General features: G+C 32.1%; 2 protein-coding genes across 18 annotated transcripts in view; one reads left to right on the top strand and one right to left on the bottom strand.

Moving 5' to 3' along the window:
* LOC139517908 (RNA binding motif protein, X-linked-like-1) overlaps positions 1-27,932 on the bottom strand; it is a 57,246-nt gene that overhangs the window by 6,127 nt on the left and 23,187 nt on the right. For 2 of the 17 annotated variants that reach the window (XR_011663228.1, XR_011663227.1), the window contains exons 1-11: positions 24,857-25,048; positions 18,808-18,934; positions 17,962-18,068; positions 17,371-17,732; positions 16,546-16,595; positions 15,687-15,777; positions 14,602-14,760; positions 10,887-11,132; positions 9,122-9,225; positions 7,929-7,976; positions 7,475-7,564 (exon numbers count right to left, since the gene is read on the bottom strand). Coding sequence is in view for 12 of the 17 variants with exons in the window: in XM_071309411.1 (XP_071165512.1) it covers positions 4,279-4,502; positions 7,475-7,564; positions 7,929-7,976; positions 9,122-9,225; positions 10,887-11,132; positions 14,602-14,760; positions 15,687-15,777; positions 16,546-16,595; positions 17,371-17,732; positions 17,962-18,068; positions 18,808-18,928 (1,602 nt within the window). In the remaining 5 variants the exon portion in view is untranslated. Of the gene's footprint in view, positions 1-4,081; positions 4,503-7,474; positions 7,565-7,928; positions 7,977-9,121; positions 9,226-10,886; positions 11,133-14,601; positions 14,761-15,686; positions 15,778-16,545; positions 16,596-17,370; positions 17,733-17,961; positions 18,069-18,438; positions 18,496-18,807; positions 19,034-24,856; positions 25,049-27,932 lie in introns of those variants that run through there. The other 15 variants (XR_011663230.1, XR_011663229.1, XM_071309423.1 and 12 more) reach the window with 14 other exon arrangements.
* Positions 22,862-23,794, top strand: LOC139515526 (uncharacterized). The gene has a single exon (XM_071305103.1). The coding sequence runs from the start codon at positions 22,862-22,864 to the stop codon at positions 23,792-23,794; it is 933 nt and encodes a 310-aa protein (XP_071161204.1).

Below are 27,932 nucleotides of genomic sequence, written 5' to 3'. Positions count from 1 at the left end.
GCGGTATACTAACTACTGTTGCCTTTATTTATGTTTTCAATGCACAACAAATTATTTAAAAATATCTCTCCAAATTGCAACATTTATATACTAGGATTTTCCTTCTGTCAGTAGATTTTATTTGAACAATTACATGGATGTCCTTCCACAAAGTAGGTGACTGGTCTAAAAATTCTATAATCCAAAGTCAAAAGTTGGTAATATGAACCAAAACTTATACCATTTAATAACTTTAAAAACTTCAGATCCTTCAGATATCCATAACCCTCGAATTGGAGGCACAATATTATTTTTGGGAATCTTTTCCAGCATATCCATTATCTTGTACAATCAAAATCTCATTTTTTTCTACCTTTGGCATCTTTTTCGTTTTTCTAAATAGTCCACTTTTCAGATACTTCTGACTTTAATCACTTGTTCAAAATAATCTTTTGCTGATGTCTTGAATGAATATAAATCATGGGTGTAAATCTTTAACAACTCTCTCTACTTCAAACAGTGAATATTTTGCCCTAATCATAACAGTGTTATAAATGTATTTATTTCCCTATCCATTGCTGCTTGCAAATGATTAACAATTTAGATGGCCACATATTTCTAAAATGGTACAATATGAAGAGCAGAATTTGCATACCTTGAGGAGCACCCAATAGAACCTTCTTTTTATTGCTTATTTGCTTGAAAATACAATATGTCTTACTTTACTTTATGACAAAAATAAGGACTTTTTAAAACTTGCTTAAAATACAGCAGTAACACAATTCAGTGATTGGATACACAAGTTTGTGGATGCTCATTTTAAAGACCATGTCAAGAGTTCCAATTGTGCTTTGAGTGTTGTATTGTATAGCTATGATCATTGTTTGTACACATGTGATCAACACTTTTTAACTTTGTTTCTATGTTTGTTGCATGTGTTGATGGTGCACTTCAATGTTTCTGCTGTTTCATTCTTTTCCTCTTTAGTTGATGTTTCCCTCGATTTAGTTTGTAATCCGGATTTCAGTATTCCTTTATGGATCAATAGATGATTTAAAGATCAAAGGAGCCACTCAAAACTGTACCTTGGACAGTTGATATCTATCATTTAAAGTCAAACCTAACTTTCAAGATTTCAAAGCTGTTTCATATTTCACTCATGTTATTTTTTTGTGAGATTATTAATCATTGCTTCAGGTTATCAGAACTAAGAACTTCTTGCCAAGACAATTGTTCAAGTGAAAATATCTTTATAGTTCTTAACATGGTGTTAGTTTGCAGTCTGTATCTTTCCTTGGTATCAAATGTATTATCTATAGATACATTCCTTCATATCAGATGTACACTTGTAGTCCAGTTATGAAGTAAAAATTCTGAATTCATTTCTACATGTCGTATCGGACTAAAAAATAACCAAGCATGTTGAGTGATCAGATTGTCTTCAGATCAAGAAGATTTGATTTATTCCATATTTTTCTGTTGTGTTCTCAACTAAGATGTCCAACAATCCCAGGAAAGTATTCTAAGCTTTTTTTAAATATCATTTCCATTCCAAAATAAGTGGGTGTAAATAGTTGTACTTTTCCCTTTCCACTGAACATTAATATTTTACTTTTTCAACAGCATAAAACAGTCTCCACGAATTTTCAAATACAATTCTTTCATTCTCAGCATGTAAACTATATTGCTTTCATTGAATCAACAGACATGTGCATAATTGTAGATAAAACTCACAAGTGAAAACTGTTATCTTTGGTTTTAAATGAAGATGTGACTTTTTTTTGTCAGATTAAAAAAAAATAATGCTTGGTAACAAATTTTCAGAGACGGGGAGAAACGTTTGTCAAGAAATCTTGCGCACTTTTTGACACAATGTCCTCAAAAATCTCATAAGATTCATTGGTAAGGGATCATGTCGTAATAAAATTACAACATTCAGTTCAAGTAATAATCTAGGGCTACTTTTTGTCTTCTATGAATAAAAACTCGATTATTCTTAAAATGACCTGTACCGAGTCAAGAAGATGGCAGTTATTTTCAACAAGATCATTTCTATGTTTGTTGCATTATCATATGATTTTGTTGCACTTGAGTATCTGTTGTTCAGTTGTATTCCTCTTATAGTTGATGTTTCCCTAGGTTTTAGTTTGTAACCAGGATTTGTTTTCTCACACTTTATGACTTTTGAACAGCAGTATACAACTGTTGCCTTTATTTAAAAAGTTGATCGACCTTTTCAAAAATCAAATTGTTTATAACTCCAACATAATTTTCAATTTATACATGGCTAAGCAATACCACGACAATACAGTAACTCATCTGATCATTACAATTTGAGTAAAAGAAAGATCTCTTTTTCTTTGATGTAAAACATAATGAAGTATATGATGTATGGATTTGTAGATTTAACTTTATATGTGCCTCCAGTCTTCAAAAATACTTTTCTCTTGATAGTACACATCTTCCCATTTTTTAATCAAACACCTAATTAAATTTACTTCTCCAATCTATATATTAATAGAAGTATGTTTTCCTTGTATAAAATCACCACATAGAAGATTCTCCCTCTACTTGTAATATGGCTGAGTCTGATGTTGAAAAAACGTGTCCTGAATACCAAATTATTAGCCTGGTCCCTCGGAGATTTTGCCCTTTCAGTGGCTTCTTGTTACAGCTGAATTGATGCAATTAACTTATTAACATCGTTGTATTTGAGGATAAAAACTTTTCAATAGTTGAATTTCACTTGTCTAAAGCAGATGTTTTATAGGTTGATTGTAGTTCTTTCCTCTTCTGTTTGTTCCTTTGGTTGTGCTGATGAATTCAAAGAATGGTATGTGCAAAGAAACAAGACGGTTAATTGTTTTGCAATATAATACTATGTTGATTTACAATGCTATTACTGTTGGATAATTACAAGCAACCGACATTCCAATGCTAATTATTTACATTAAGATTCTAAGAACGTATTGAATCAGATGTGGTTAACAGAATAAGATTCTAAATTCATTCTTGGTGTATATTAGATGAAATGAGTTTCCAAATATACATTAAAGTGTTCTTGTGTATACTAATCTAATTAAGATTCTGAAACGGGTTCTTGTTTATATTATGCAGGAACACCATTCTGAAACAGTTCTTCTGGGTGTATATTAAACTGAATTAAGATTCTGAAACAGGTCTTGGTGTATATCAATCAGAATAACATTCTGGTTAAGTTCTTTTGTATACTACACAGGATAATATTCTGATGTGTACATTCTAGTGACAGGCTTGTCAAATGTTATTCTGATATCACTTTAAGCTTGAAGATATTCTCATAATTTCATCTTCACTAAACGGATTTCTAATTTGTTGCTCATCTCTACCAAGATCTTATTTTATTTCCACTGTTCAGAGCTTGAAAATAATTGCTCTTGAATGTGTTTACCAACACTGAGTAGGCATTTTACCATTATATTATGTTATTCATAGACATGAACATAATCTTTTTCACCTTATTCCAACCAAAACCAACACGAATTTGGATAATGTGCAAAGCACAACTCCTGTCCTGAACTCTAGACAAAACCGAAGACAAAAGCACAGATCTTTAAGGTATAAAGAAACCTCTAAATGCACGGGAAATGATAACTTTCTTGTCGATTTGGGACTTAAGTCTGACGAATTCTCTCTTCGACATTTGTATCAAATAATATAAGATAACTTTTTTCATGTTTTTCATGCATCAATAAGATGCCCTGAAGTTTTGTGCTTGGTTGTAACAGAAATTGAGATCACGGTGCAAGTTCTTCAATATGTCCAGCATGATCGCATGTGGAATGCTTATCACTTTGTAAGTTGCAATATGCAGTTTGTCAGAGAATGTCATGGCCAGCACATCTTGACAACCCTACTAGTAACTATTATATTATTTTGTGTAGATTGATCTTAGCTATTTTAATTAAAGTTATTACCATTGCACTACTAGTAACGACTAATGGATCTTGCCATTTATATCATGCATTGACAGTGATTTGGTATCACATACACTGCACATTTCAGAGATGAAGTTTTACTTGCATAAACGTTTAAATCTTGGCCTAGTAGAATAAAATCTATATTTATTATCTGTAAATCCCAATTTATTTATTTTTGTCTATTCACAAACATGATCAGGGTCGACAACAGTTAGATTGAATATAAAATGTTAAAGTTGTACATAAAAGCATAAAATGGTTACGGTCCAAACTGTTTTCTATCCCGATGTTGACATGAAGCTTTTTACATAATGACTGACTTTTTAAAAGTTTGTAAAACTTATCGTCTAAAAGGAGGTCCACCACCTCTTGGTGGGCCTCCAGGCCTAGCTCTTTTAACTGGCGGTCCTCTGCTATCAGACGGAGCAGGTCTTCGACTTCCAGCGCTAAAGCTTTCTCTGTCTCTACTTCTATCTTCCCTAGGTGGTGGTCCCCTTGGACTTGGAGGTCCCCTAGGAGGACCTCTTGATGGTCTTGAAATATTTGAAGTCTCTCTTGAAGAACCTAAAATTTGCAGATTGTAAAAAATAATTGTTATTTCAGTTTGAAAGATAATGACTTGCCTGATCTATCCAACGCTCACTTATCGAAACAGGATATACATGTAATGCACATGTGATGAACCTGAAAGAAGCACTTTGTAACCAGCATATTAAAGTAGACTTGTTGAGATTGTCCTAAATTTGTAATCTGTTGATAAAACGCTGACCTGAAATTATGTACTTATTAGTTATGCATCAAATCTTCATCTTTTAATTCCATACTTTTAATTTTTATTTCTAATAAAGCATTTCAACAACCCTGTTAACAAATTTTCTCATTTGGATGTAAAAACACTTGCTTTGGCAAGATCATAAATAACTTCTATTTAAAAAACTTTACTCAAATTTTTATATATAAATTGAATTACAATATGAAATTCTTTTAACAAAAGTTTCTGTATATCAATTCAAATACATAAACAGGGGATTTGATTAATTTTAGTCAGAACATTAGAAGGCAATACTTATTTCCTAATTATATTTCCTTTGCAGATTATTGTCAGACTGGTTACCTCAATTTCATTTCTACATTACAACGAAATGTTTAAAATTTATTTTTTTCAGAATTTTTCAAATATATATCTAGAAGCATCTTATCTTAATTGGAACATTTAAAGGAATAACAATCAAAGAAAACTAACATTAATTTTTTTCTACTTTGATGTCCATAGATTTATAATTATTTTAATTCAACTTAAACTTTTTCATAGATGAATTCACATACAGGGTGAAGGCATGCATCTTATTTATAGTATTAAAATTTATATAGAGAAATCTGGTTGAATAGTCACAATATGCAAATCTTAAGAATTCATGAAAAACATTTACCTGAAAGTTTAATAACAATATATTTTCTCAATGTTGTGCTATTTATAATCAGTTTTATTTCACATTTTTTCTTATGGCATTCCATTAATTTTATGCTATATGATTTTGGGCATCTTTTTATTTTATCAATTTTGGGAAGATTTAATCAAATAAATTTGCAATTAGGTATTATGTATTTTAAAAATTATACAATATATTAGATTAACTGATATAATTTTTAAGTTTAAGAATGAAACGACCAATAGATGAGGCGGCTATCAATTCCACTATTTTCCTTGCAATGAAAAGTTCCACAATATCCTTTCCTCAACAGTCCAATGATTAGTGTCAGCATAACATTCATTTTATATCCATTCCAATAATAGCATACATCTATATGTTCTTTCAGTCTTATCATTTCATTATTTCCTCGCAAAAATACTTCCCAAAGTATTGCAGATGCAACTCTGTTCAAAGGCAAAATAATTTGTTTCCAAATAAATGCAAGCGAAATGCTTCAGTTATGTCCTTTGTTCATTTTGTGATGATGATATATGGTCATTCTTCCAAGTTATCCAGACAAATAAATAAATTCCATTCCACAGTAGTAAGATTTTCACCAGAAAGCAGCCTTTTCCATGAAGTGTGTGTAATATATAGGTTTCATTTGGTATTTCATGTTGGTTATATAGGATTATCCTTTTAATCCATCATATCCATTGTCCACTTATCAGTAATAATTTTTGTTCAGTATTTATCCATCATTCCTTTCTTCATCCATTGATTCAAAATTTCCTCGTTTATTTCCATTTGATTTCATATTTGAATTGCTTACCATTATTGCTATATCCTAATTGTTATTTCACACCTTTCCCTTTCTATATTGTTCTTACCTTCACTGTTAAATTATCAATTTACTTACCATTACAGAAAACATAAATGAAATTTAAACATGCAAAAGTTATCAAACCATAATAAAAGAAATGCTCATCCCTGCACAACATGTAAATAGGTAACTGATCATCTGAATTCAACTTAAAACTTTTCCCATTAAAAAAACAACATTCAGAACACAATGAATAAAATTAAAATGTGCCTGCCCAGGACGAATTGTAATTGTTAAAAGTTGGAGGGGAATAAAGCAATGTTTTTTTTATTATGGCTTTTAATATATGCACTAATTATACTGGTACATGTTCCTAAACAGAATAAAAACAAGACTTTTCACAAGCACTAGTCTGTAGTTAAATGCCCTAGAAAGTCAATTCAAACAAGTTTATATCCTTATATAACTATAATGGCATTGTTAATAATATACTGTTATCCTAAAACCTAATAAAAACCATCTGCTATTTATTTTAACCACAAATTAGAAAGTCTTATACTTGTCTTCTGTTAGGTTTCAGCATGAAATTACTTAAAATCCCCAAAAGCTAAAGTTAAAATTTCAAACTTTTGAAACTCTTATACTTTAAATTCCAGCTGATCAATATTCCAAACAAAGTATGTCAGTTTGCTACTTTTTAGTAAATAAGAAAAAAGCTTTTGAGCAATTAAAGAACAAGAGATTTTTGTCATATCATTCAAAGATTATACAACACACAGTTGTTTTCAGATCTTGATGAAAGTTGGTACATTATGGATTCTTTATATTTGTGGGTACCAATTTTCTTGGATTTTTACTTCATTGTTTTGCCAAAGCCGGCCTAGAATCCTTATGGACATTTACCTTTTGCCTATACCTACAAAATCCATGAACATTGGTATCCATTAAATAAAAGAAATCCACAGTAATAAAAATCAAATTATAATAAAATAGGAACTGGCTGCCAAGCGGATTTGAACATGGCTGACACAAATAACAACTATGTTTAAAAGTTCTTGACCAAATAAAAAAAATATAAATTATATCAATGGAATAGCAGCATGAGCAGATACTTTACACTCCTTTTATTGGGATTTCACGACAAAAAAGGCCTGATCAGAGTCAACATAATACACTTCATTTTTATAAAATTTATAGTCTAACAGTTTGATTAAAAGATTCAAATTGCAACAATTAAATAATCTACAAAAAGCTCAAAAGGAAATTGAGAAATGAAAGTGGACAGGGAGTCAGATACATACCAAGGCTGCTAAACCTTCCTGGGGGAGGTCCATTTCTACTTGGTGGTGGGCCACTTCTACTAGGGGGAGGACCACTTGATCGTCCACTATCTGTTATGATAGAAAGTTAAATTATTAAAGTTAAAGGGGTTTGATAGTATCAGGGAGTATTCAGGGTAAAAACAAAGACAAGGTAGAGTAATTAACCACTAGACATTGTTGTCATATCAAAATGAAACAGAAGACATTTATTTGTGTTGTCTTGGAAATGATATGGGTTTAACTATTTGACAGCAGTAAATCTAATTAAAGAAAGAGGTTTTTGTGTGAGTTATTGAATTGTTGAAACATTCCTTTTTACATGTTCCAAGTAAACTGACAATTTTTGAAGCATTTGTATGAGAAATATCTGATTCAAAGTTAAGAATAATGAAATAAAGTGAAAGTAGAGTTCTGACAATCTGACAAACATTACCTGGGCCATTAAATCTGCTTGGAGGTGGACCACTTGATCTTCCACTATCTGAAATCAGAATTACAATACATAAGCAAACACAATCGTGGAAATGATGAGATGTCTTTCCTGCTTGACTTATCAAAATTGGATTTTGTGTTCCAATTTTTTTTGAATTTTTTTTTGAAACAATCAAATCATCTTTATTGCACTAAATGCTGTTTAACAATTTACCTAGCTTACATCATTAGGCTAAGTATCCCTGTATATCAATTATTATACATCCAGGGAGAATATATAATAATATATTATATTCATGTTAGTATTTTACAATTAAACATAATACATCATATAAATAAACATTATTACAAATAGATTCATTCTTTTTTTTGTGTGTGTGTCTGTTTACAAATCGGGAAAAATAACGGAACTATGCCGTACCGTTTTGTGATTATATTATGTGTGTTTACTTTCTCACAGGTAACCTGTGTATTGAAATTAGCCTAACTTATTATATGATATGATATGATGGATTTTATTTTTCCAAGCTTACATCATTGTACATGCTTGGTCATGTTTATCGAAATAAACATATAGGTAAGTGAACAATTATGTTAAATTCAAATCAATAGGTTATTTGCGATGCGGTTTTTTTTGGCACCTAGTGGTATATGATTTAGACTAGGCCATATAATTAGCATATGTTGATTACTTCCTTTTAATTTTTTTTTAAAGATTTCTATATTTGTTTATTTTTTGTTTGAAACAAAATGTGACTTATATATGGAGAAAAATGTAACAGATATACCAATGCTTATACAACTGCATACCAAATATCATTGACCTACCACTTGTGGTTCCCAATAAACTGACCTAATCACAAACTAATACATGTAAAATAAGCAAAAGCTTCGAAGTCAATAGACCATGACTGAGGGGCAGGGCCAAATAATCTCCATGGAAATGAGATGTGCCAATGCTTATACAACTGCATACCAAATATGATTGACTTATCACTTGTGGTTCACCATAAACTAGACCTAATCACAAACTAATACATTGTTGACGCCGTTGTTGACGCCGGAAACAGCATACCTATGTCTCGCTTTTTGACTCCGTCAAGGCAAGACAATAAAATTAAGAGTGCTTTTAAATTTTATATTTAAATTTTCTTCAAATAACATGGTTTTTTTGACAACACATATGAAACAAACCTCTGTATGAGTCATAATCCCTTGGTGGAGGTCCTCTGTCTCTCGAGGGTGCACCTCTATCATCATAAGTTCTAGCTGGTGGGCCTCTACTGCTACCAAAGTCTCTACAATGTGGCAATAATAAATCAACAATAGACCCTCAATCCTATCTACATTATAATTGCCTGGCCTATAAACAATTCTCCATTTCACTTATATAACTATATACCATTGCAGCAAAGATGTCATACATGGATACACTGGTTTAAACTATAACTCAATATTATCATCAATGTAGGAAAAGGGATTCTGCCAGCAGGAATCTATATATCATTTTAATAAATATTTCCATCATTTTAGTATTATTTTTTTACAGTAAGATTTTTGTTGGTGCTAACATGCACAAAAGCATATAAAACTGCAGAGATGATTACAAAAATATAATGTCTTAGCAATAAGATCTATCATAGGGTTATTGATGATTTGACCAATATTCATATTGTCATATTGTATCAGATCTTAAATTACTGATAATTTTGCTGAAGTTGGGGAGTAAATTCTGTACTGTATTCATTGTATTTTCATTTTATGTAACTTTTGTTCACCTACTAAATGAGATTATGAGAGAGTTGAATTAAAAATGTGTTTCAACCAATTACATGTTTTCACCAATGCCAGGAACCATGTAAAAGTTTGTATTTGACCAAAATCCAACATCTCTTTACATACCAAGAAAGAAAACATATCTATAAAGGTTAGATAATTAGTGCTACAAACAAGATAATTGTTGTATAGTGAAAAAGATTTGACATAGGGAAAGCAGTATGTAGTGAAAGTTATAACCTTAACAAATATTTAATCAGTTAGTAGTGAAATATTACCACACTTATATTTATAACTTAGTCCCATGATTTTAAAAGATTCGAATAAAACATTAAAATCAAATTAAAAGAATAATAATAAATGATTAGTATTTATTTGGAATGACTAACTTTAACATAAACATAATACTGCATGTTTTACTTACTTTAAATATGTAGGCAGTAGCATCGCATCAAGCATTCACAGGACTTCTAGCATTTTTTCTACCGAACAATTTTAGCTATCTTACCACAGAATGTTTATTGTCTTTTGGCCCATTTTGGATTTTAGAATTCAACTTTGTAATTTGTTTGTTTTAAATAAGTTCAATGAAGGTTAATCATTATTTTTTATGCAACTGCTTTTTTTTGCTGATTTACAGTAAATAGCATAGATAATTCTTTTTCAGTAATTCAAATAAAAGTTATTTTATATTGGATGGTATTTGTTTTCCTCCAGAAAGAATAAAAATGTAAAGGATCACAAGGACAGAAAAAGGGTGCACAGTGTTTGGGTAAACCTAAGATTCTACAGGTTCACTGTGCTTAATAGTTAGACACATGGATGGTGATACAAAATATCAATATCATTGGTCTGCCATAGGTGTAGGTGACAATGACCACATCAACAGAGATAAAAATATCTGTTTCATAGACAAATTTTGCTTCAGACAAATGGATTTTATTTTCAAAAATTATCTTAAAAGCTGTAATTTTATGTCATTCACTGAAAATCACTAGAAAGCCACTGATGCATGAAAAAGTGTTAATGATACCACCACAAATACTACTAGTAAGACAATTAATGACTGGGAAAGAGTTAAGTGCATTTGTTACTATAGATAGAGTATAACTAGGTACAGACTGGGATTACAATACAATGGTTATACTGATTATTGACCATGCCACACCAAATCCACACTTACCTAGCTGGTGATAAATCACGGACCATAGCGCTGCCTCCATAACTGTCACGAAGTCCCAAGGAGTCCCTAGAAGAACCAGGTACATACCTGGACACTGGGTAGTCTCGCGCTGGAGGATCCCTACTGTATGTGTCCCGACTGCTGGGGAAGTCATCTCTAGACATTGAACTTATGGGGTCCCTTGTTCCAAAGCTGCTTCTGCTTGGTGCACCATTGAATTCTCTGCTAGGTGGTCCATAGTCTCTGCTATAATGTAAATTATCTATTTCAAAAACATACATAATGAAAGAACAAAGTCTCACATAAACATTTCTCCTGTATAAATACATTTTAAAAAAAAGTAATTAAAAGTGTATTTTGAAAAATAGCTACAATCTTGGTAGAAATCAGGATTTCGTGAATGTTTATTAACTCTGTCAATTAATCAAAGTATAAGAGTGCTGGAAAAAAGCTTGTCCACTTAAATGTTTTAGTCTTCTTTACTTTTACACACTTATGTAATGGAATCAAACTGGTCAGATGACTATATTGATAAAAATAAACTCAAAATTGACACCAGGGCATAAAGTCATAAAACTTTGCTCGGTGCTCGGTGCTCCGAGCACAAAAATCATGCTCTAAACATGAAATAAAAGATTTTGATTGGTTGATTTTGGAGCATGAGTACAAAAGTACTCGAAAGTTTTATGACTGCAAGGCCAGATGTGCAAAATAATTCCAAGTCTTAAAAAAAATCAAAGTAAGACAATTTACTTCATCCTTCATTAACTTTTCAGAAAAGACCATTGTAAATTTAGCCTAATGTAATGTCTGGAAAAGGGTGGCAGATGACACAACAGGGATAAAGCTTTTACTTGAAAAAAAGATGAGCTTTTCTACAGGAAAAAAAATTATTCAATAACTAAAATGACAAATAAATCTTCAAATGATTACCCTATTTTAAGTATTTGGTTAACAGGAAGTTAATTAGCAGTGAAAAAGTCTCACACATTACAGTTGATTAGCTGAACAAAAAAGTGTAACAGATCTTTAACGATATATATACATATTAAATGTCCAATAAAAGCAACAAATAAAAAACACATGCAGATTGTGAGTACTACAAGTGACTTTTCATGCTTTTGAGATATACTTTAAAGACAAAAAGAATGAATGATTATATGGGAATTTGAATGACATTGACAATGAAAATATCAACATTTCATAACAGGTTGTGCGAGTGAAATTTACCCCCATAATGCATTTCAATTTTTGATCAACTGATCAGATTCAGGCTGTTGAGTTAATTAGAAATATTGTTAAATGCTTTATTACTCTCGTAGGTTTTGTGACAGGGAAATATAACTAGAGGCTCTAAAGAGCCTGTGTCGCTCACCTTGGTCTATGTGCATATTAAACAAAGGACACAAATGGATTCATGACAAAATTGTATTTTGGTGATGGTGATGTGTTTGAAGTTCTTACTTTACTGAACGATTTTGCTTCTTACAATTATATCTATAATGAACTTTGCCCATTAGTAACAGAGAACTATATTTGGTAAAAATTTACATAAATTTACCAAATTAATGAAAATTGTTAAAAATTGACTATAAGGGCAATAACTCCTTAAGGGGTCAATTGACCATTTAGGTCATGTTGATTTATTTGTAGATCTTACTTTGCTGAACATTATTGCTGTTTACAGTTTATCGCTATCTATAATAGTATTCAAGATAACCAAAAACGGCAAAATTTCTTTAAAAATTACCAATTGGAGGGCAGCAACCCAACAACCAGTTGTCCAATTCATCTGAAAATTTCAGGGCAGATAGATATTGACTTGATTAACAATTTAACTTCATGTCAGATTTGCTCTAGATGCTTTGGTTTCATAGTTATAAGTCAAAAACTGCATTTTACCCCTATGTTCTATTTTTAGCCGTGGCGGCCATCTTGGTTGAATGGCCAGGTCATCAGACACATTTTTCAAACTAGATACCCCAAAGATGATTGTGGCCTAGTAGTTTCAGTGGAGATTTTGTAAAAGATTACTTAGATTTATGAAAAATGGTTAAAGATTGACTAGAAAGGGCAATAACTCCTAAAGGGGTCAACTGACCATTTTGGTCATGTTGACTTATTTGTAGATCTTACTTTGCTGAACATTATTGCTGTTTACAATTTATCTTTATCTATAATAATATTCAAGATAATAACCAAAAACAGCAAAATTTCCTCAAAATTACCAATTCAGGGGCAACAACCCAACAACCGATTGACCGATTCATCTGAAAATTTCAGGGCAGATAGATCTTGACCTGATAAACATTTTTATCCCTGTCAGATTTCCTCAAAATGCTTTGGTTTTTGAGTTATAAGCCAAAAACTGCATTTTACCCATATGTTCTATTTTTAGCGGTGGCGGCCATCTTGGTTGGTTGACCAGGTCACGCCACACATTTTTTAAACTGGATACCCCAAAGATGATTGTGGCCAAGTTTGGATTAATTTGGCCCAGTAGTTTCAGAGGAGAAGATTTTTGTAAAAGATTACTTTAATTTACGAAAAATGGTTAAAAATTGACTATAAAGGGTAATAACTCCTAAACGGGTCAACTGACCATTTTGGTCATGTTGACTTATTTGTAGATCTTACTTTGCTGAACATTATTGCTGTTTACAGTTTATCTCTATCTATAATAATATTCAAGATAATAACCAAAAACAGCAAAATTTCCTCAAAATTACCAATTCAGGGGCAGCAACCCAACAACCGATTGACCGATTCATCTGAAAATTTCAGGGCAGATAGATCTTGACCTGATAAACATTTTTATCCCTGTCAGATTTCCTCAAAATGCTTTGGTTTTTGAGTTATAAGCCAAAAACTGCATTTTACCCATATGTTCTATTTTTAGCGGTGGCGGCCATCTTGGTTGGTTGACCAGGTCACGCCACACATTTTTTAAACTAGATACCCCAAAGATGATTGTGGCCAAGTTTGGAATAATTTGGCCCAGTAGTTTCAGAGGAGAAGATTTTTGTAAAAGATTACTTTAATTTACGAAAAATGGTTAAAAATTGACTATAAAGGGCAATAACTCATAAACGGGTCAACTGACCATTTTGGTCATGTTGACTTATTTGTAGATCTTACTTTGTTGAACATTATTGCTGTTTACAGTTTATCTCTATCTATAATAATATTCAAGAAAATAACCAAAAACAGCAAAATTTCCTCAAAATTACCAATTCAGGGGCAGCAACCAAACAACCGATTGACCGATTCATCTGAAAATTTCTGGGCAGATAGATCTTGACCTGATAAACATTTTTACCCCATGTCAGATTTGCTCTAAATGCTTTGGTTTTTGAGTTATAAGCCAAAAACTGCATTTTACCCCTATGTTCTATTTTTAGCCATGGCGGCCATCTTGGTTAGTTGACCGGGTCACGCCACACATTTTTTAAACTAGATACCCCAATGATGATTGTGGCCAAGTTTGGTTTGATTTGGCCCAGTAGTTTCAGAGGAGAAGATTTTTGTAAAAGTTAACGACGACGGACGACGGACGACGACGACGGACGCCGGACGCAAAGTGATGGGAATAGCTCACTTGGCCCTTCGGGCCAGGTGAGCTAAAAATGGCTGTTCAAATTATAAGGATGTGTGGTGAATTGAAAAAATTTCAACTAATCCCATGATGTGAATTTAAAAAACTTGAATATCATACCTGGATGGTGGGCCTCTGTCCCTGGAAGGAGGACCTCGATCATAGTCTCTTGACCCATAGTCCCTAGAAGGAGGTGGAGGAGTATAGGCTCTAGACTGTGGGGGATAATCACGACTGGGGTAATCTCTCGTTGAGGCACTCCTACTAGGGGGCATGCGACTGCAAAACATAAAACAAAAGCAAACCATGCATTACACTGAAACAGACAATATACATATATTCATGTATATACATATTAAATAATCATCTTTCCTTATTTAATTATAATTTGTTAAATCCTGCATTTTGTTGATTTAAAGTTTATACATTTTAGTGTATATTTATCCTCTGTGGTGTCTACTATGGACATTGACCTACCTGCTATCTTGTTGATCTCTGTGTTTCCTGGATAGGACGAATTACAAGCTGCAAGATCATGCTTGGTCTACAAATCACGATACATATACTCTGCCATGGGAACTATAGGGTCGCTTAAATTACCCTTGATGTAACCATTAGAAAGGAAGGTTTGCATGGGCACTCTTCATGGTGATGTGAATTTCATGGGATTCCCTCAGTTTTTGTTTTTTATCTTGATTTGTATGTTCTGAATGGATTTATCTATATGGACATTGGTGAATAACTAGCTGCCCCATGAGCGCATGATACACCGATCACATTTTCATAGAATAAAATTCAATACTTTCTCAATGTGATATCACAAATTCGTCAAACAATTTAAACAATTCACCAAAGTTTCATGAGAACTGCTGAAAGAATTTATGAGAAATTGTCTGAAAACTGTAAAAAAACACTTTTTTAAATGAAAAACCCCACAACTTAAAAACATAATATCTAAAATTCATTTAAAACTAAAGGGACCGTAGGTCAATAGATATAAACAATTCACCAAAGTATTATGCAAATTGGTTAAAGCGTTTTTAATTTTATGTCTGACATGTTGACGATGGATAGGCAACGGATTACCATAATACGTCCCATAAACGGGCGTATAAAAACTGCTGCTTATGACTTGCTGAAATCCAAATAAATATATGTGGTTTATTAGAACTAAGATTGTGTTTTGACTATGAATGTGGACATACCTGTCTACTGGTGGACCTCTGTTGTAGTCCCTTGGAGGGGATTGGTTATAGTCTCTAGAACGTGGTGGGCCTCCAAATCTGTCACTTTCACCTAAAAATAGAATCATTTTAATATTTCATGTCATTATTTCTTTGTTGTAAAAAGTTTTCCTGTTTAGATTGATTGATTAAAGATCTTATTTTCCCCGTTAAAATCTTTGCAAGAAAAATTGACAACATTGTATGAGTGCAATTTTCTTTGTGATTATATTATCTCATTCTAAAGAAAAAGCAAGCTTTTCTAAATATAATGAATATCACTTAAATCAATAATGTTTTAACAGGTTTAAGTTATTGTAGGTTTATTGTTGTATATTTCATTTTAAAGTTCAAGCAATCTGTCTTAAATAACCACCACCCATCAAATTTTAAGAAAAGCAACGTCCTCCCCCCCCCCCCCCCCCCCCCCCCCACTTTCCTTACAATTAATTTTAGAAAAGCCCTAGGTAGAATAATTACAAACTCAAATTAATATTTCGATTATAAACATTCTACTAATTTTCTTTTTTGCATTTGCATATTTGCATTTGTGGATCCAGTGTTTTCCTTTTTTCACTAAGGTAAGGTGGGTGTTGAAAAAAAAGCTGACCTTCCTAAAATCGAAATGTGGTCGGCACAACTGGCTTAAATGCAGAATGGAAAACACTGGGATCTAGGTGCCCCCTTCTTTAATGGGAAAAATTTGGATGATTATACAGGGAATCACTGTAGCATTACTGGAGCCCCCCCCTTTTTTTTTTTAGGTCAGTCAGTGCAATAAAAAGTTCTGAATCGGCCACTGATTTATAATTTTGGTGTGTAATATTTTGTGATGACTTACTTCTTCTTGGCGGTGGATCAAAGTCTCTTCTTATTGGTGATCTGTCTCGTCTGAAAAGAAATAAGGCAATGCTATAATTTGCTAAATCAAAAATTTTAATGGTCTTTCAGTATTTGAGTCAAGAGTAGAAACTGTAAGCTAACTGCTCACAAATAATATCTTGCTATAAGGTTTTTCTAAACAGGAAGTTAGAAGCAATTGATATGAATATGCACCATGATTGCATGATACACCTCTCATGTTTTCAAAGAATAAAGTTCAATTACTCAGAAATTTCTAAAAACCTAGTGAGGTCAAGCAAATTGGTTAAAGTGTTTTAAGCAATTGTCCAACATGTTTACCATGAACAGACAGACGAAAAAAGCAATGGTATACCATGGTTTCTCTGTATAGTTAAGAACAAGTAAAATGATTTTCCTATACAGATATATTTATTGTGCAATCATATATTGTGCAATCTTTTTTTGTACATTTTGTGAGTCCACCGTTTTAAAATAATTTAAGGCAGATGACACCCAACTACTTATTCACCCTGTCACATATTCAAGTCCAACAAGTTAGCATCAGTTATCTTTTGTTATTTTTTTGTTGTCGAGATGTGATCCCATCTGTGAGATGTATTATACAGACCCCTTTATTTTGCCCCAGACTGCATAATTGTCTCTTAAAATCATATTTTTTACTGAGTCAATGGTGTAACAAATTATCCATGTTTAATAACATTTAACATCAACTTGTTTACCAAATGTGTACTCATGGCTTTGATTTTGATTACGGAATTGACTATTTTAACATATTAGATTAAATCTAAATATTAATAATGACCTCATTGAACTACCACCACCTCTGCTGCTGCCTCTACTTCCTCTGAAACCTCCACCACCTCCACCTCGTCTATCACTCATTCCAGAGAATCCTCTCCGATCTCCAAATCCACCACGACGGCTACTTCCACCAGCTCCACGTCTGGCTGAAAATCCACCTCTTTTTTCAAAGCTGTTACGTCTATCTCCTATTCCTCCACCTCTGCTGTAACCTCTGAAACTTCCACCACCTCTCCTATCTGAACTTCCTCTTCTGTCATCTCCGTTTCTCATTCTTGTGTCTGGACTTCTTCGTCTAATTCGTTCACGCTCACTTTTTGGTTTTACTGCTTGCTCCACGTGAATCACTTTCCCGTTTACTTCCTGTTGATTAATAAATAACAAATGTACTATATTCAAGGCTTGTTTTGAATTGAACTAAAAAATTATATCATTTTCCTATTTTCAGTGACTTTTCTGGGCACCATGTGTGTTAAAATGGGACAGCTATATATTGTAAATTCAGTAATTATCTGGGTTTATCTGGTTCATTTAGACGAGTTGAATAGTTGTCTCATTGGCAATAGTTAACTTCTCCTTATTCAATATTTACCTTTTTATCTAAATCTTTCACTGCATCTTCAGCATCAAGTGGGTTTTCAAAAGTTACAAATCCGTAGCCTCTGGACTGACTGGTATCTTTTTCTCTGATTAGTATGACTACAATGATTATACACAAGTTATTTACAGCTATGTCGCAGAAATTATTATCAATAATAATCTTTTGGTTGTTTCATTAAAACATGTCATGCTATAGAAATAGATTGTTATTTGACAACATATTTACAATTGATGGCAGGAGTTAATTTTAGGTTTTAATTTTAATATTTTTAAATTTGTAGAATTAGAATATGTCTAAAACTCAACATTTCCAAAAGAAGGTTTGCAGTTAGGGAATGCAAATAAGTCTTAATGGAACAACCTTTGTTTCCATCCTGTTGAGTCTTCCTTCAAAGAAATGTCATAACATTGCATCTGGCATTGATAAAAATTACCATTTAATTGTATTAAAACAAACTAAACTACTTACTGAATCAGATAATAAATGGTTAATGATTAGTTGCATGCATGTAAATTAGGCCTCAATCTGAAATTAGACAACAACTTACATATTACAATAAATAAATATACATCATATAGATTAAATTGTTTGTAAGTTATTATGTACATGTCATTGTCTTATTTGGTTACTGAGGCCACACTTCACAATAATTGCTTAAATCATATTTTATTTACACTTAGGTTTATTATCTATAATATTCACTGGCATATAATGTGCTCTTTTTAATTTAATATAGAGTAGGAAACATGAAGTTAAAATACATTATCTATGGATTTTGTACCACGTAATATTGACAATCATTTCTTTTTAGTAAAGAAATATTAAAGATGTGTGTACCTTCTGTTACACGACCATAAGCAGTGAACTTTTTTTCTAGATCTTCTTCAGTAACGTCAGGTGTCAGACCTCCTACAAAGACTTTACCAGGTCTGTCCTTCTCTTGTTCATCAATTGGCATCAGGGTCTAAAAAATCAAACGTCAAGAAATTAAGTAAATTGCCTACATAAATATCAAGGTTACACATTTACCAAATAGAAATGATACAACAAAAAACTGCCTGAACTGTAACAACAGCTTATTTTGGAAGCAAAGCACCATTTTATCACCCAATGAAAACTTTCATATCAATGACCTGTTTATTATTTATAATATAAAATTTAAAATGGAAATGTATGTTTCATACAAAGGTTTACATGTACCTGGACTACTTTGCAAAGAAAATTTGATTGTACAAATTAAAAAATCTTTTTATTACAATAAATTAGAAGCGGAATAACAGTGGTTTTTTGTTTAAATATTTACGCTGTGTATAGACAGTTTAGTTAACTAGTGGCATTTGATGTATTCCCCACGTATGAAACATTGAGATGCTCTTGGTGTCTTTTCTTCACATGTATTATTGTATGCATAGTTTTTAGAACTAAAATCATATGACTAACAGTCAGGGGACTTACTTAAACAAGTGATTTTCTAAATCACTGATTCAAGTAACATTATTTCCATAAAGGTTGGAAGTTAGAGTTGCCTTCTTTAATAATCACCTATTTAAGTAGTACAAATTAATCACTAGAAGAAGTGATTTAATTATATTTTATTCTAGCTTTAAATATAGAATACTAATGATCCAGGGACTAATTATGTTTCTAAACTTATCAGAACCAACATCTGTGTTGTCTAGGATGACCAGGTCATTTCAGGTGATGACCTTGTACTGTATCTAGGATAATGACATAAAAATCACTTGTTTAAGTATCAGACCTCAATTTCCTTCTCAAAAATCACTTCTTTAAGTATCATTCTGTTAATAACTCCCACTAATTTCAACACCCCCGAACAGTGAAATTTTTATCGCGAACAGTAGAATTTTATTTCATAATCTGAAAGATGAAACCTTGAACTTCACAGGAAAAATCTTTTAAGAAAGTATCAGTTCATTATGTAAAGCCATTATTATAGCATTTTTTCAACTAAAATAGAATTTTTAGCTAAATGATAGCATCAAAGGCATAAACCTTGCTACTTAAAAGAAGCAAAAAGTTCATATTTTTTAATTTTACTAATTAAAAGATATTATTTAAACCTATGTGTTTAAAATTTTGAAAAAACTACAAAATCCCAATTTGTGACAAAACCTCGAATTTGCTACTCAAATAAGTGATTTAAAAATCACTTATTTCAGTAAGTCCCCTGACTGACTAAAATCTTTTATATTCACATAGAAAAGAAAAATTATACAACTTAATATTGTGCACAGTTGTGGGCCTTTTATTTACTTAAAAATACAACAGAAAAAAACCAGTAAATAACTGCAGTTTGGAATTGAAAATATTGCGGAGTTTATGAACAGCCACTTGGTCCATTAACATTACCCTACTTACATTGTATTTAGTTTTAGATAAATAATGCAGCCATGATGAACAACTTTTATGTCTCTTATTCATGATTTTGGTTTAATTTGACATATAGATTGAATGATCAGGTCATATGTACTTTTGAACACCTTTCCATCTTTTTTTACCTGTCGGGATGTATTGAAAACATATTTGTCTGTGTAAAAGTGAATACGGTCAGCACTTGACAATCATATCCAGTTACAATTTATTAACTTCATGAACTTGATGTAACAAATTCAACAGACAATAAAAATATTTTAGTATTTGTAATGTCGGACAAAGAAAAAAAAAAATTGGAATTTCAGCTTTCAGATAACTTTTCACCATTTACATGTATCATAATAAAATTGACGAAATCAAACACACCTCATGGTTGAACTAGCAAGGAAGCTAACCAAGGCCAAAATAAAAAGATTGTATGTTTGCCCAAACGCGACCGACCCAAAATAAACCCGACGACTCAAATTCTTGTTTGACGTTTTTTTGAAGAATTTTTTTTTTTTCGGATTTTTTTGGGGTCCGCTCCGTCATCGTACAAAACTTAATGTTTGTCGTCTTTGCGTTTGAAAGTAACTGTGAATAAGATTAAAAGAAAGCGTATAAGAGACGCAGTTAATCGATATTCGATGTTCTCTGTTTTTATCTTCTGATTTAAAGAACGTAAAGAAGTAAAACATGTGAAGTGGCACAGTTTTTTTTACGCTGTAGTTGTCTGTACTACCAAACCCTTACCTATATGCTCAATGTTAATTTCATCGTGTTATCGAATATCTGATTAGAATATTCAGGTAGATTTGTTCAAAACCATGTGCAATCGAATATTTTCAATGTTATTCTGACAGGAAATGGATCCGGAAGTTGCGAATTTACAATCTTGCAAGAAGATTTTGTTTTTACTGAATAAAAAGGAATTATTTCTTGATAAATTGTTGTCTTTAACTATAATCTTCCTTTATCATGTAAATTAGATGCCCTTATATTCAAATAGTTCAAATTTACAAGTCTCATTAGACAAGATCAGTATGTTGCTGTTTGGGAGAATTTGATAAAACTATAATTGCTCACAGAATCAGAAATATAATCTTAACTGAATGTAACTCCTTCTGAATAATTTGTTGCAATATAAATATAAATCCTTTTTGACAAGAGAAATCTGACTTTTGTCAGAAATATTTTTTTCACATGTGCAAAAGTAAAAACATGCTATTGACGCCATATTGGATTTTTATACAAATTTGTGAGGAAGCCTCTAGAACCATGACCTAAAAATAAATAGTCTTCAGAAAACGTTAACTTTTTGTAATTATATTTTATCAACAATGATTATTTTCAAAAATTAAACTTGATTATTTAAAGAAATAAAATTATAACAAATACGTTTTTAGTTTGGAGATTCTACAGAACATGCTTTGATCTATTTATAGCCAAATTAGTTTACCTGTGTGATAATGTAAAATATTTTTTTTTCAAAACATAAAAAAGACACTAAGGATGATAGATAATAATTCATATAAATATTTTAGGACATTTAATCTATTTTAATAGAAATAGGATTTAAAAACTGCAAACAAATTTAATCATTATATATTAAATCAGCTGATATTTTTTTTACACAAACATCGTGTTGATGGAACTGTTGAAATCACTTCATAAATCCACCAGCCCTTTCACACAGTTAGCAATTGTCAGGATTATAAACATCTCAGGATACAAATCATATTTAGACTAATTTTTGTATAGAGGTTACGCATCTGGTGCAAGAAAATTGGTACCGTTAATTTTATTTTAAATTCATGGCCTTTGGTTGTCTCTACAAAGGTTTGACGGGAAAATAAAGATATACTGTTATAAGATCTTTTAATATTTTCATGCAAATTCCGATAAAAAAAAAAAAAAAAAAAGAATTTGCCTACCTACCTACCCACACCCAGTCATCATGGGTAGGGTTTGGGCAAACTGAAATATTTTTAATTGTGGCCCAAAGATTCTACCTTTAGATACACACGTTTAAATCGTCTGTAATTACAGCATTTTATTGGATTTCATTCCTGTAAATACATGCTAGTTTTTGTTTATTTTTAACTTGGTGTGTACTGTTCGACACACATGCACAGTATGTCTTCATTTTAAGTCATTTATTCATATGGTACCACTGTGTATGGTTCACTGTGATTTTGACAGCAGATAGTTTCATCATGTTTATTGAGGATTGAGAAACAAGTTATAACAACTTATATTAATCATTTTTCACTTTGCAGGCGCGAGTGCTGCTGGCAGATCCTGGCCCCCTTTTGTTACTTAGAGGGGACAATTTTGTTGATGACATGGGGAATCACTGAAGCACGACCACCCTAAGGTCAGTTACATGTAGCAGGCCCCCTTATAAAAAGTTTGAATACGCCACTAATAAAGCATATAAGATTTGTTTAAAGTTAGGTTTATATATAAGGAAATATAGAGCTACTGTTTTTTAAAACCTAACGGTTAGTATGCATGTATGTATGTATGTACTTGTAGATTCCTCCGATATCCAAAGAACCCCTTGAGAGGGGTGACTTTAGGAAATCCAGGCCCCTGCGGTGCAGGAGCTATAATTTACATTAATGATAAAGAAGAAAAATTAAAAAGACCTGTCTCTAACAAAGGATCAATCTTGTTAGCTGAACTTATAGCAATAAAAATGGTTCTGGATTATATGGAATCTTTTTCAAAAGAGCAAATTAATACTTTAACTTTATTTTCGGACAGTCAGACAGCATTAGGTATCTTAACTCTCAATTGGAAAAGTGACAGCTATCATCAAACCATTAACGAAATCAAAGGGAAAATAAAAAATTTAAACGAACATGGATTTTTAATAAACTTAAACTGGACACCAGGACATGCCAACATAAAAGGAAATGACGAGGCAGACTCCCTGGCAAAAGAAGCTGCTAAAGAAGCAGAAACACTAGCAGTTGATGACATAGTGTTTACAAAACAAGATGTAAAAAAAGCAGCTAGAAATTCTGTTACAAAAAAATGGCAACGCAGATGGGAAAATAGTAATACTGGACGTCATTATTTCAGATTTCATCCTGAAGTTAAAGATAAAGTTAAAAAAGACTTCCCGTCAAAAAAAATGTACAACATAATCAACAGTTTACGAACAGGTTATTCTAAATTAAATGCATACCAATTTATAATAAACCAGCACATCAACTCGGAAACCTGTGATCACTGCAAACAAAAAGAAAATGTACAACACTACCTTTTTGAATGTGACCTGTATTCAGATGCCAGAGACAAATTATTTCATCAAATATACTTCATAACAGGACAAATTCCAACAGATCTAGACAATTTATTAACAATCAATTTGCCAAATGCAGAAAATATCAATCAATTATTAGCGGAGTACATAGAGGAAACAAACCGTTTTAGTGGATAATTTGATACAAATTTCTTTAAATTTTTTATATTTTTAATTTTTCATGCCATTTCAATAACCTAATAAACCATTTTTTTAAATTTATTTCACTTCATACAATAATTCTATAATATTTTTAAAGCGCCACCTACAATATATAAGTAAAAAGGAGAAACTACATTTGTGATAATTATTTTACAAGAGAGGATAATTTACAAGAGAGATTACTCTGTCATCACGACAAAGATTGAAGATTGAAGGTTGAGAGCTGCGAAGGTACAGTGGAATCCATGTCCACTCCCTACTGGAATTAATGGAGATGTGTAACTAACGTATTTACAATGTTTAATATTTACAAGGACAATCTCCACTCCATTAACAAGGAGTGTTTAATAGGCACCGGGCAGAGTCTGTTATTATGGCGGCGGAAGCCGAAGTACTCGGAGAAAATCACAGGGCTTTATATCAGTGGGAACAGACAAACCGAAGAGATATCAGCAGATTGATCTCCAGGTCAAAGTCGGGAGCAACTTCTTCTTTTGTTACAGAAAACCATCAACGAACTGATGTTAACTTTGACCAACCGAGGCCCTCATAGTACCCATGCTAGTTTAAACTCCAGTCTGGGTACCAGAGATGTGTGAGGGAGGGTGATAATCACCCTTCTTATGACTTGACATTTTTAGCATCCCGAGTAAGGATCGAACTCAGGACCTTCAGCACTGTAGCCATCGGTCTAAACCACTAGACCACGAACTCGCAAGCTTTGGAAGCTGTTAGCAATAAAAACATTCTGTTCTATTCATTTAGAACATCGGAAATATATTTCTTCACTGAACCAATTATCCTATTAATTGTTAGAATTGCGTATTGACTTGAAGCTAAAGTGACTTGGCCATAACCCCTTTAGGTTTTCAAGCATTTTTTTTTTGTCGCCACCAAAATTACTTCCTTCTGTCTCTGTAATTACGGTAAAGCTGTGCATATTTGTCTTTTCTATGTTATCTAATGATTTCAGAAATGATATAGTTTTCAAAAAAATGCAAAACGTCAAAATGTGAACAGAGACAATGCAATATTTACCTATTTTACTATTTTTCTTTTGCAGCGTGTAAGTTGGAAAAAAATGGCTACTAACCGTTTCACGCACGCGCATGTATGAAAGTTCTGTAGAAGACTCCTTTCTGAGGAGCACCTCCTTCTTACGTGCACGGGTCTGCGTTAAAAATATTTTTTTTCAAAAAATGCGTTCCTTAAAAAAATAAAAGATTTTTTATGTCAATAATGATAAAATTTCAATACGTTCCAATACTTTCTTTCTTTCTTATGTATAAGCTTCCTATATTAGGAACACCCCTTACTGGCCGGGTAAAAGGGAATATTTACATAAGTGGGTATATCGTAGATTTATTTTAAGTTTTTAAAAGTCATTTAAAATATGGGTTAAATCAAAAAACGAAAGTAAAATAAAATAAAATGGTCCAGTAGACGCGCTCTGTACAGGGGCGGATCCAGAATTTTGGAAAGGGGGGTGGGCGAAGGATTTAAAGTTGCCGAGCGGAGCGAGGCGAAAAAAATTTGGGACCTTTTTTGTGTTACAAAACCAAAAAATAAGTGTAATATGCACTATTTAAACGGTTCCTGGCGTGGGGCATGTATATTTTATAGTTGCTGTAGAGTGTAAGGTTTAGACATTTGTGATGCTGTATTCTCCCTATTAATTGTCTATCATAAAATGATAGCATGGATCCAAAGCTATGTACTGATATATTTGATGTCAGTATAAAATAGACATGGAAATTTTAGCTATCATAACCTCACAGATTTCTTGTTGTAAACAAGATATACGCAGAGTTGTTCGATGAAATTTACAATACGACCGACACGAGTTCAAAAAAGCAAACAAGCAGTTTTTATTCAAATTTTTGGTTGATATGCTTCACCCAACAAAACTAAGGGAAGTGAAGGGTTCCAAATCAACCAGTAGTCATCCCTATGAGACTAGACCACTTTTTCCCCATAGACCCAATGTTAAAGCCGCCATTTTGTTTGGAGGAGGGAATTTTCGACAAGGGTCAAGTGGTCATTTTTTTTTTTATTAGTAATATAATTAAGGAAATGTTGTGTTTTCTTAATTGATAATTAATTATGTCTTAATTAATAATTAATTATGACAAATAATAATGTAATTAAGTATAATGATTAATTTTTAATCAAATATTCCATGATGACAAAGTCTAATTCATATTAAATTGATTAATTTCTACTCGGGTAAATAGGGTTTGACCCAATTAATTAATCCAGACAAAACCTTTTTTTGTTGTTGTTGATGACCAGTTAAAGAATAAACAGTATGCCATCCTTTGTATTTCAAAACATGTACAGCGTATTCCAAAATATTTTCTTCAACTTTGCCGTATTTTTATATGACCTACTAAGTGAACCGTACATTCAATGTTTACATGAGTATAAATAGATGTTTGTGTAAATGTTATTTTCATTGACAGTGAACGTTTATTTATTTTTTGTTTTTTTTTGTTTTGTTTGTGAAAGTCGGGTGATATCGATTATTGTAAATTAGAGACATTTGTTTCAAATGAATATAATCAAAAAGTGATAACTTGGGTCATGTTTACATTTTGACCATGTTAAACTGACGCTATCAATAACTGGATTATACCGGTTTATACCAATACATAGATAAACAAATTTCAGACCGATTCTCGCAATGTATCTTTTTTTTTTTTAATTAAGACTTAATAAACAAAGAAAATACACACAATAGACCCTCACACACACACACAATAGACCCTCACACACACACACACACACACACACACACAAAACACCGTATAATGTAATTTATAAAGAAGTATAAAAGAAATCGGTAGACCTGACCAAAACCGACACGATTTGTTGTTGTTTTTACAGAGAGATCCCCCGTTACGATAATAACTGTTCACTAAAATTAATCCATGTGAAATAAATGATAATTATTAACGCTAATCAATTCCATGAATAAATATTTAACGTTATCCGATAATTTGGGCACATCCATCAATTTTAATCATGTTAAAATGTAATTTTCTGGTAGCAGCAATAAAAACACGACTTATCAACATGGCGGACATATTTAACTGAACAGGTAAAATTTAGGGGAAAATGGATCAGTCCAATTTAAGGGGGATTAAGGAGGATATGAATGTTGATTTCTTATTAAGATCTGTGTTAAAACGATTTTTTCGTGATTGTTTTCTACATAAGTGTAATAAAATGTCATTATTTATATTGTTTGTTATGTAATTCCGTATTTAAATGGATTTTTAATTTGTGAACATCAGAGTTGTTTTCCCTATTGGTGAACCGGTCCACGAACCACTATAAATACGACAAAACTCAGGTGAGTTCATGTCTCTTGAGTTAAAGTTCCAAGGAACCACCACGTCATTTCGAACTGAAAATAGTTGTAGTATTTAAACACCGTAAAATATTCTGATATATGGAGATAAACTAATTTTCTTTAACTAGAAAGAGTAACTCCGTTCCAATGGCAGAGAGTGTGGTCCTTTATGCTCGCAATTGCCTTGGAATAGATATCAACACGCCACCTCTGTTGATATAAGGGTGCTTCTTAAAGGTTATTAAATTCTTAACTTAATTAATGAACATACGTATTTTAATAAGTAATAATTATATTTCAAGGTTAATATACATGAACATCTAGAGTAGATTTCCACGTGCATGTATGTGAATGAGGCTCTAGTTGAGGTCATTTAGCCAATAGCGGATGTTTGGTGCTTGACATGACCTGTCCACTGTTATGAGTCTGACTATTCATCCGATCCTACACATGCATGGTCTCGTTTATCGAGGGGAGACTCCGCCCTTTTAGGAGTCAGCGTGAAATCTTCTGAACGTTTCTCGTAAAGGGCATCAGAAATGTTTAGATTTTCATGTATATTTATCTTTTTTATGATTATTAGTTAATATTTTCGAGAAAATACATATACTATCAATAAACAAAAAAGTTTGGTACACAAAAAAAAAATAATATACACTGTGAATTTGATATTTTTTATTTGTAATACAATTATAAAAGAAAACAATTAGATTAAAAGTCTTTAACATCACTGGCTTTCACCCATGAATTAAACTTGGT

The sequence above is a fragment of the Mytilus edulis genome, chromosome 3, assembly GCF_963676685.1.
Source record: "Mytilus edulis chromosome 3, xbMytEdul2.2, whole genome shotgun sequence".
In the NCBI taxonomy this organism is placed as follows: Eukaryota; Metazoa; Mollusca; class Bivalvia; order Mytilida; family Mytilidae; genus Mytilus; species Mytilus edulis.
Note: the sequence above shows the minus strand (reverse complement) of the source record. Positions and strands in the feature narration are given on the sequence as shown.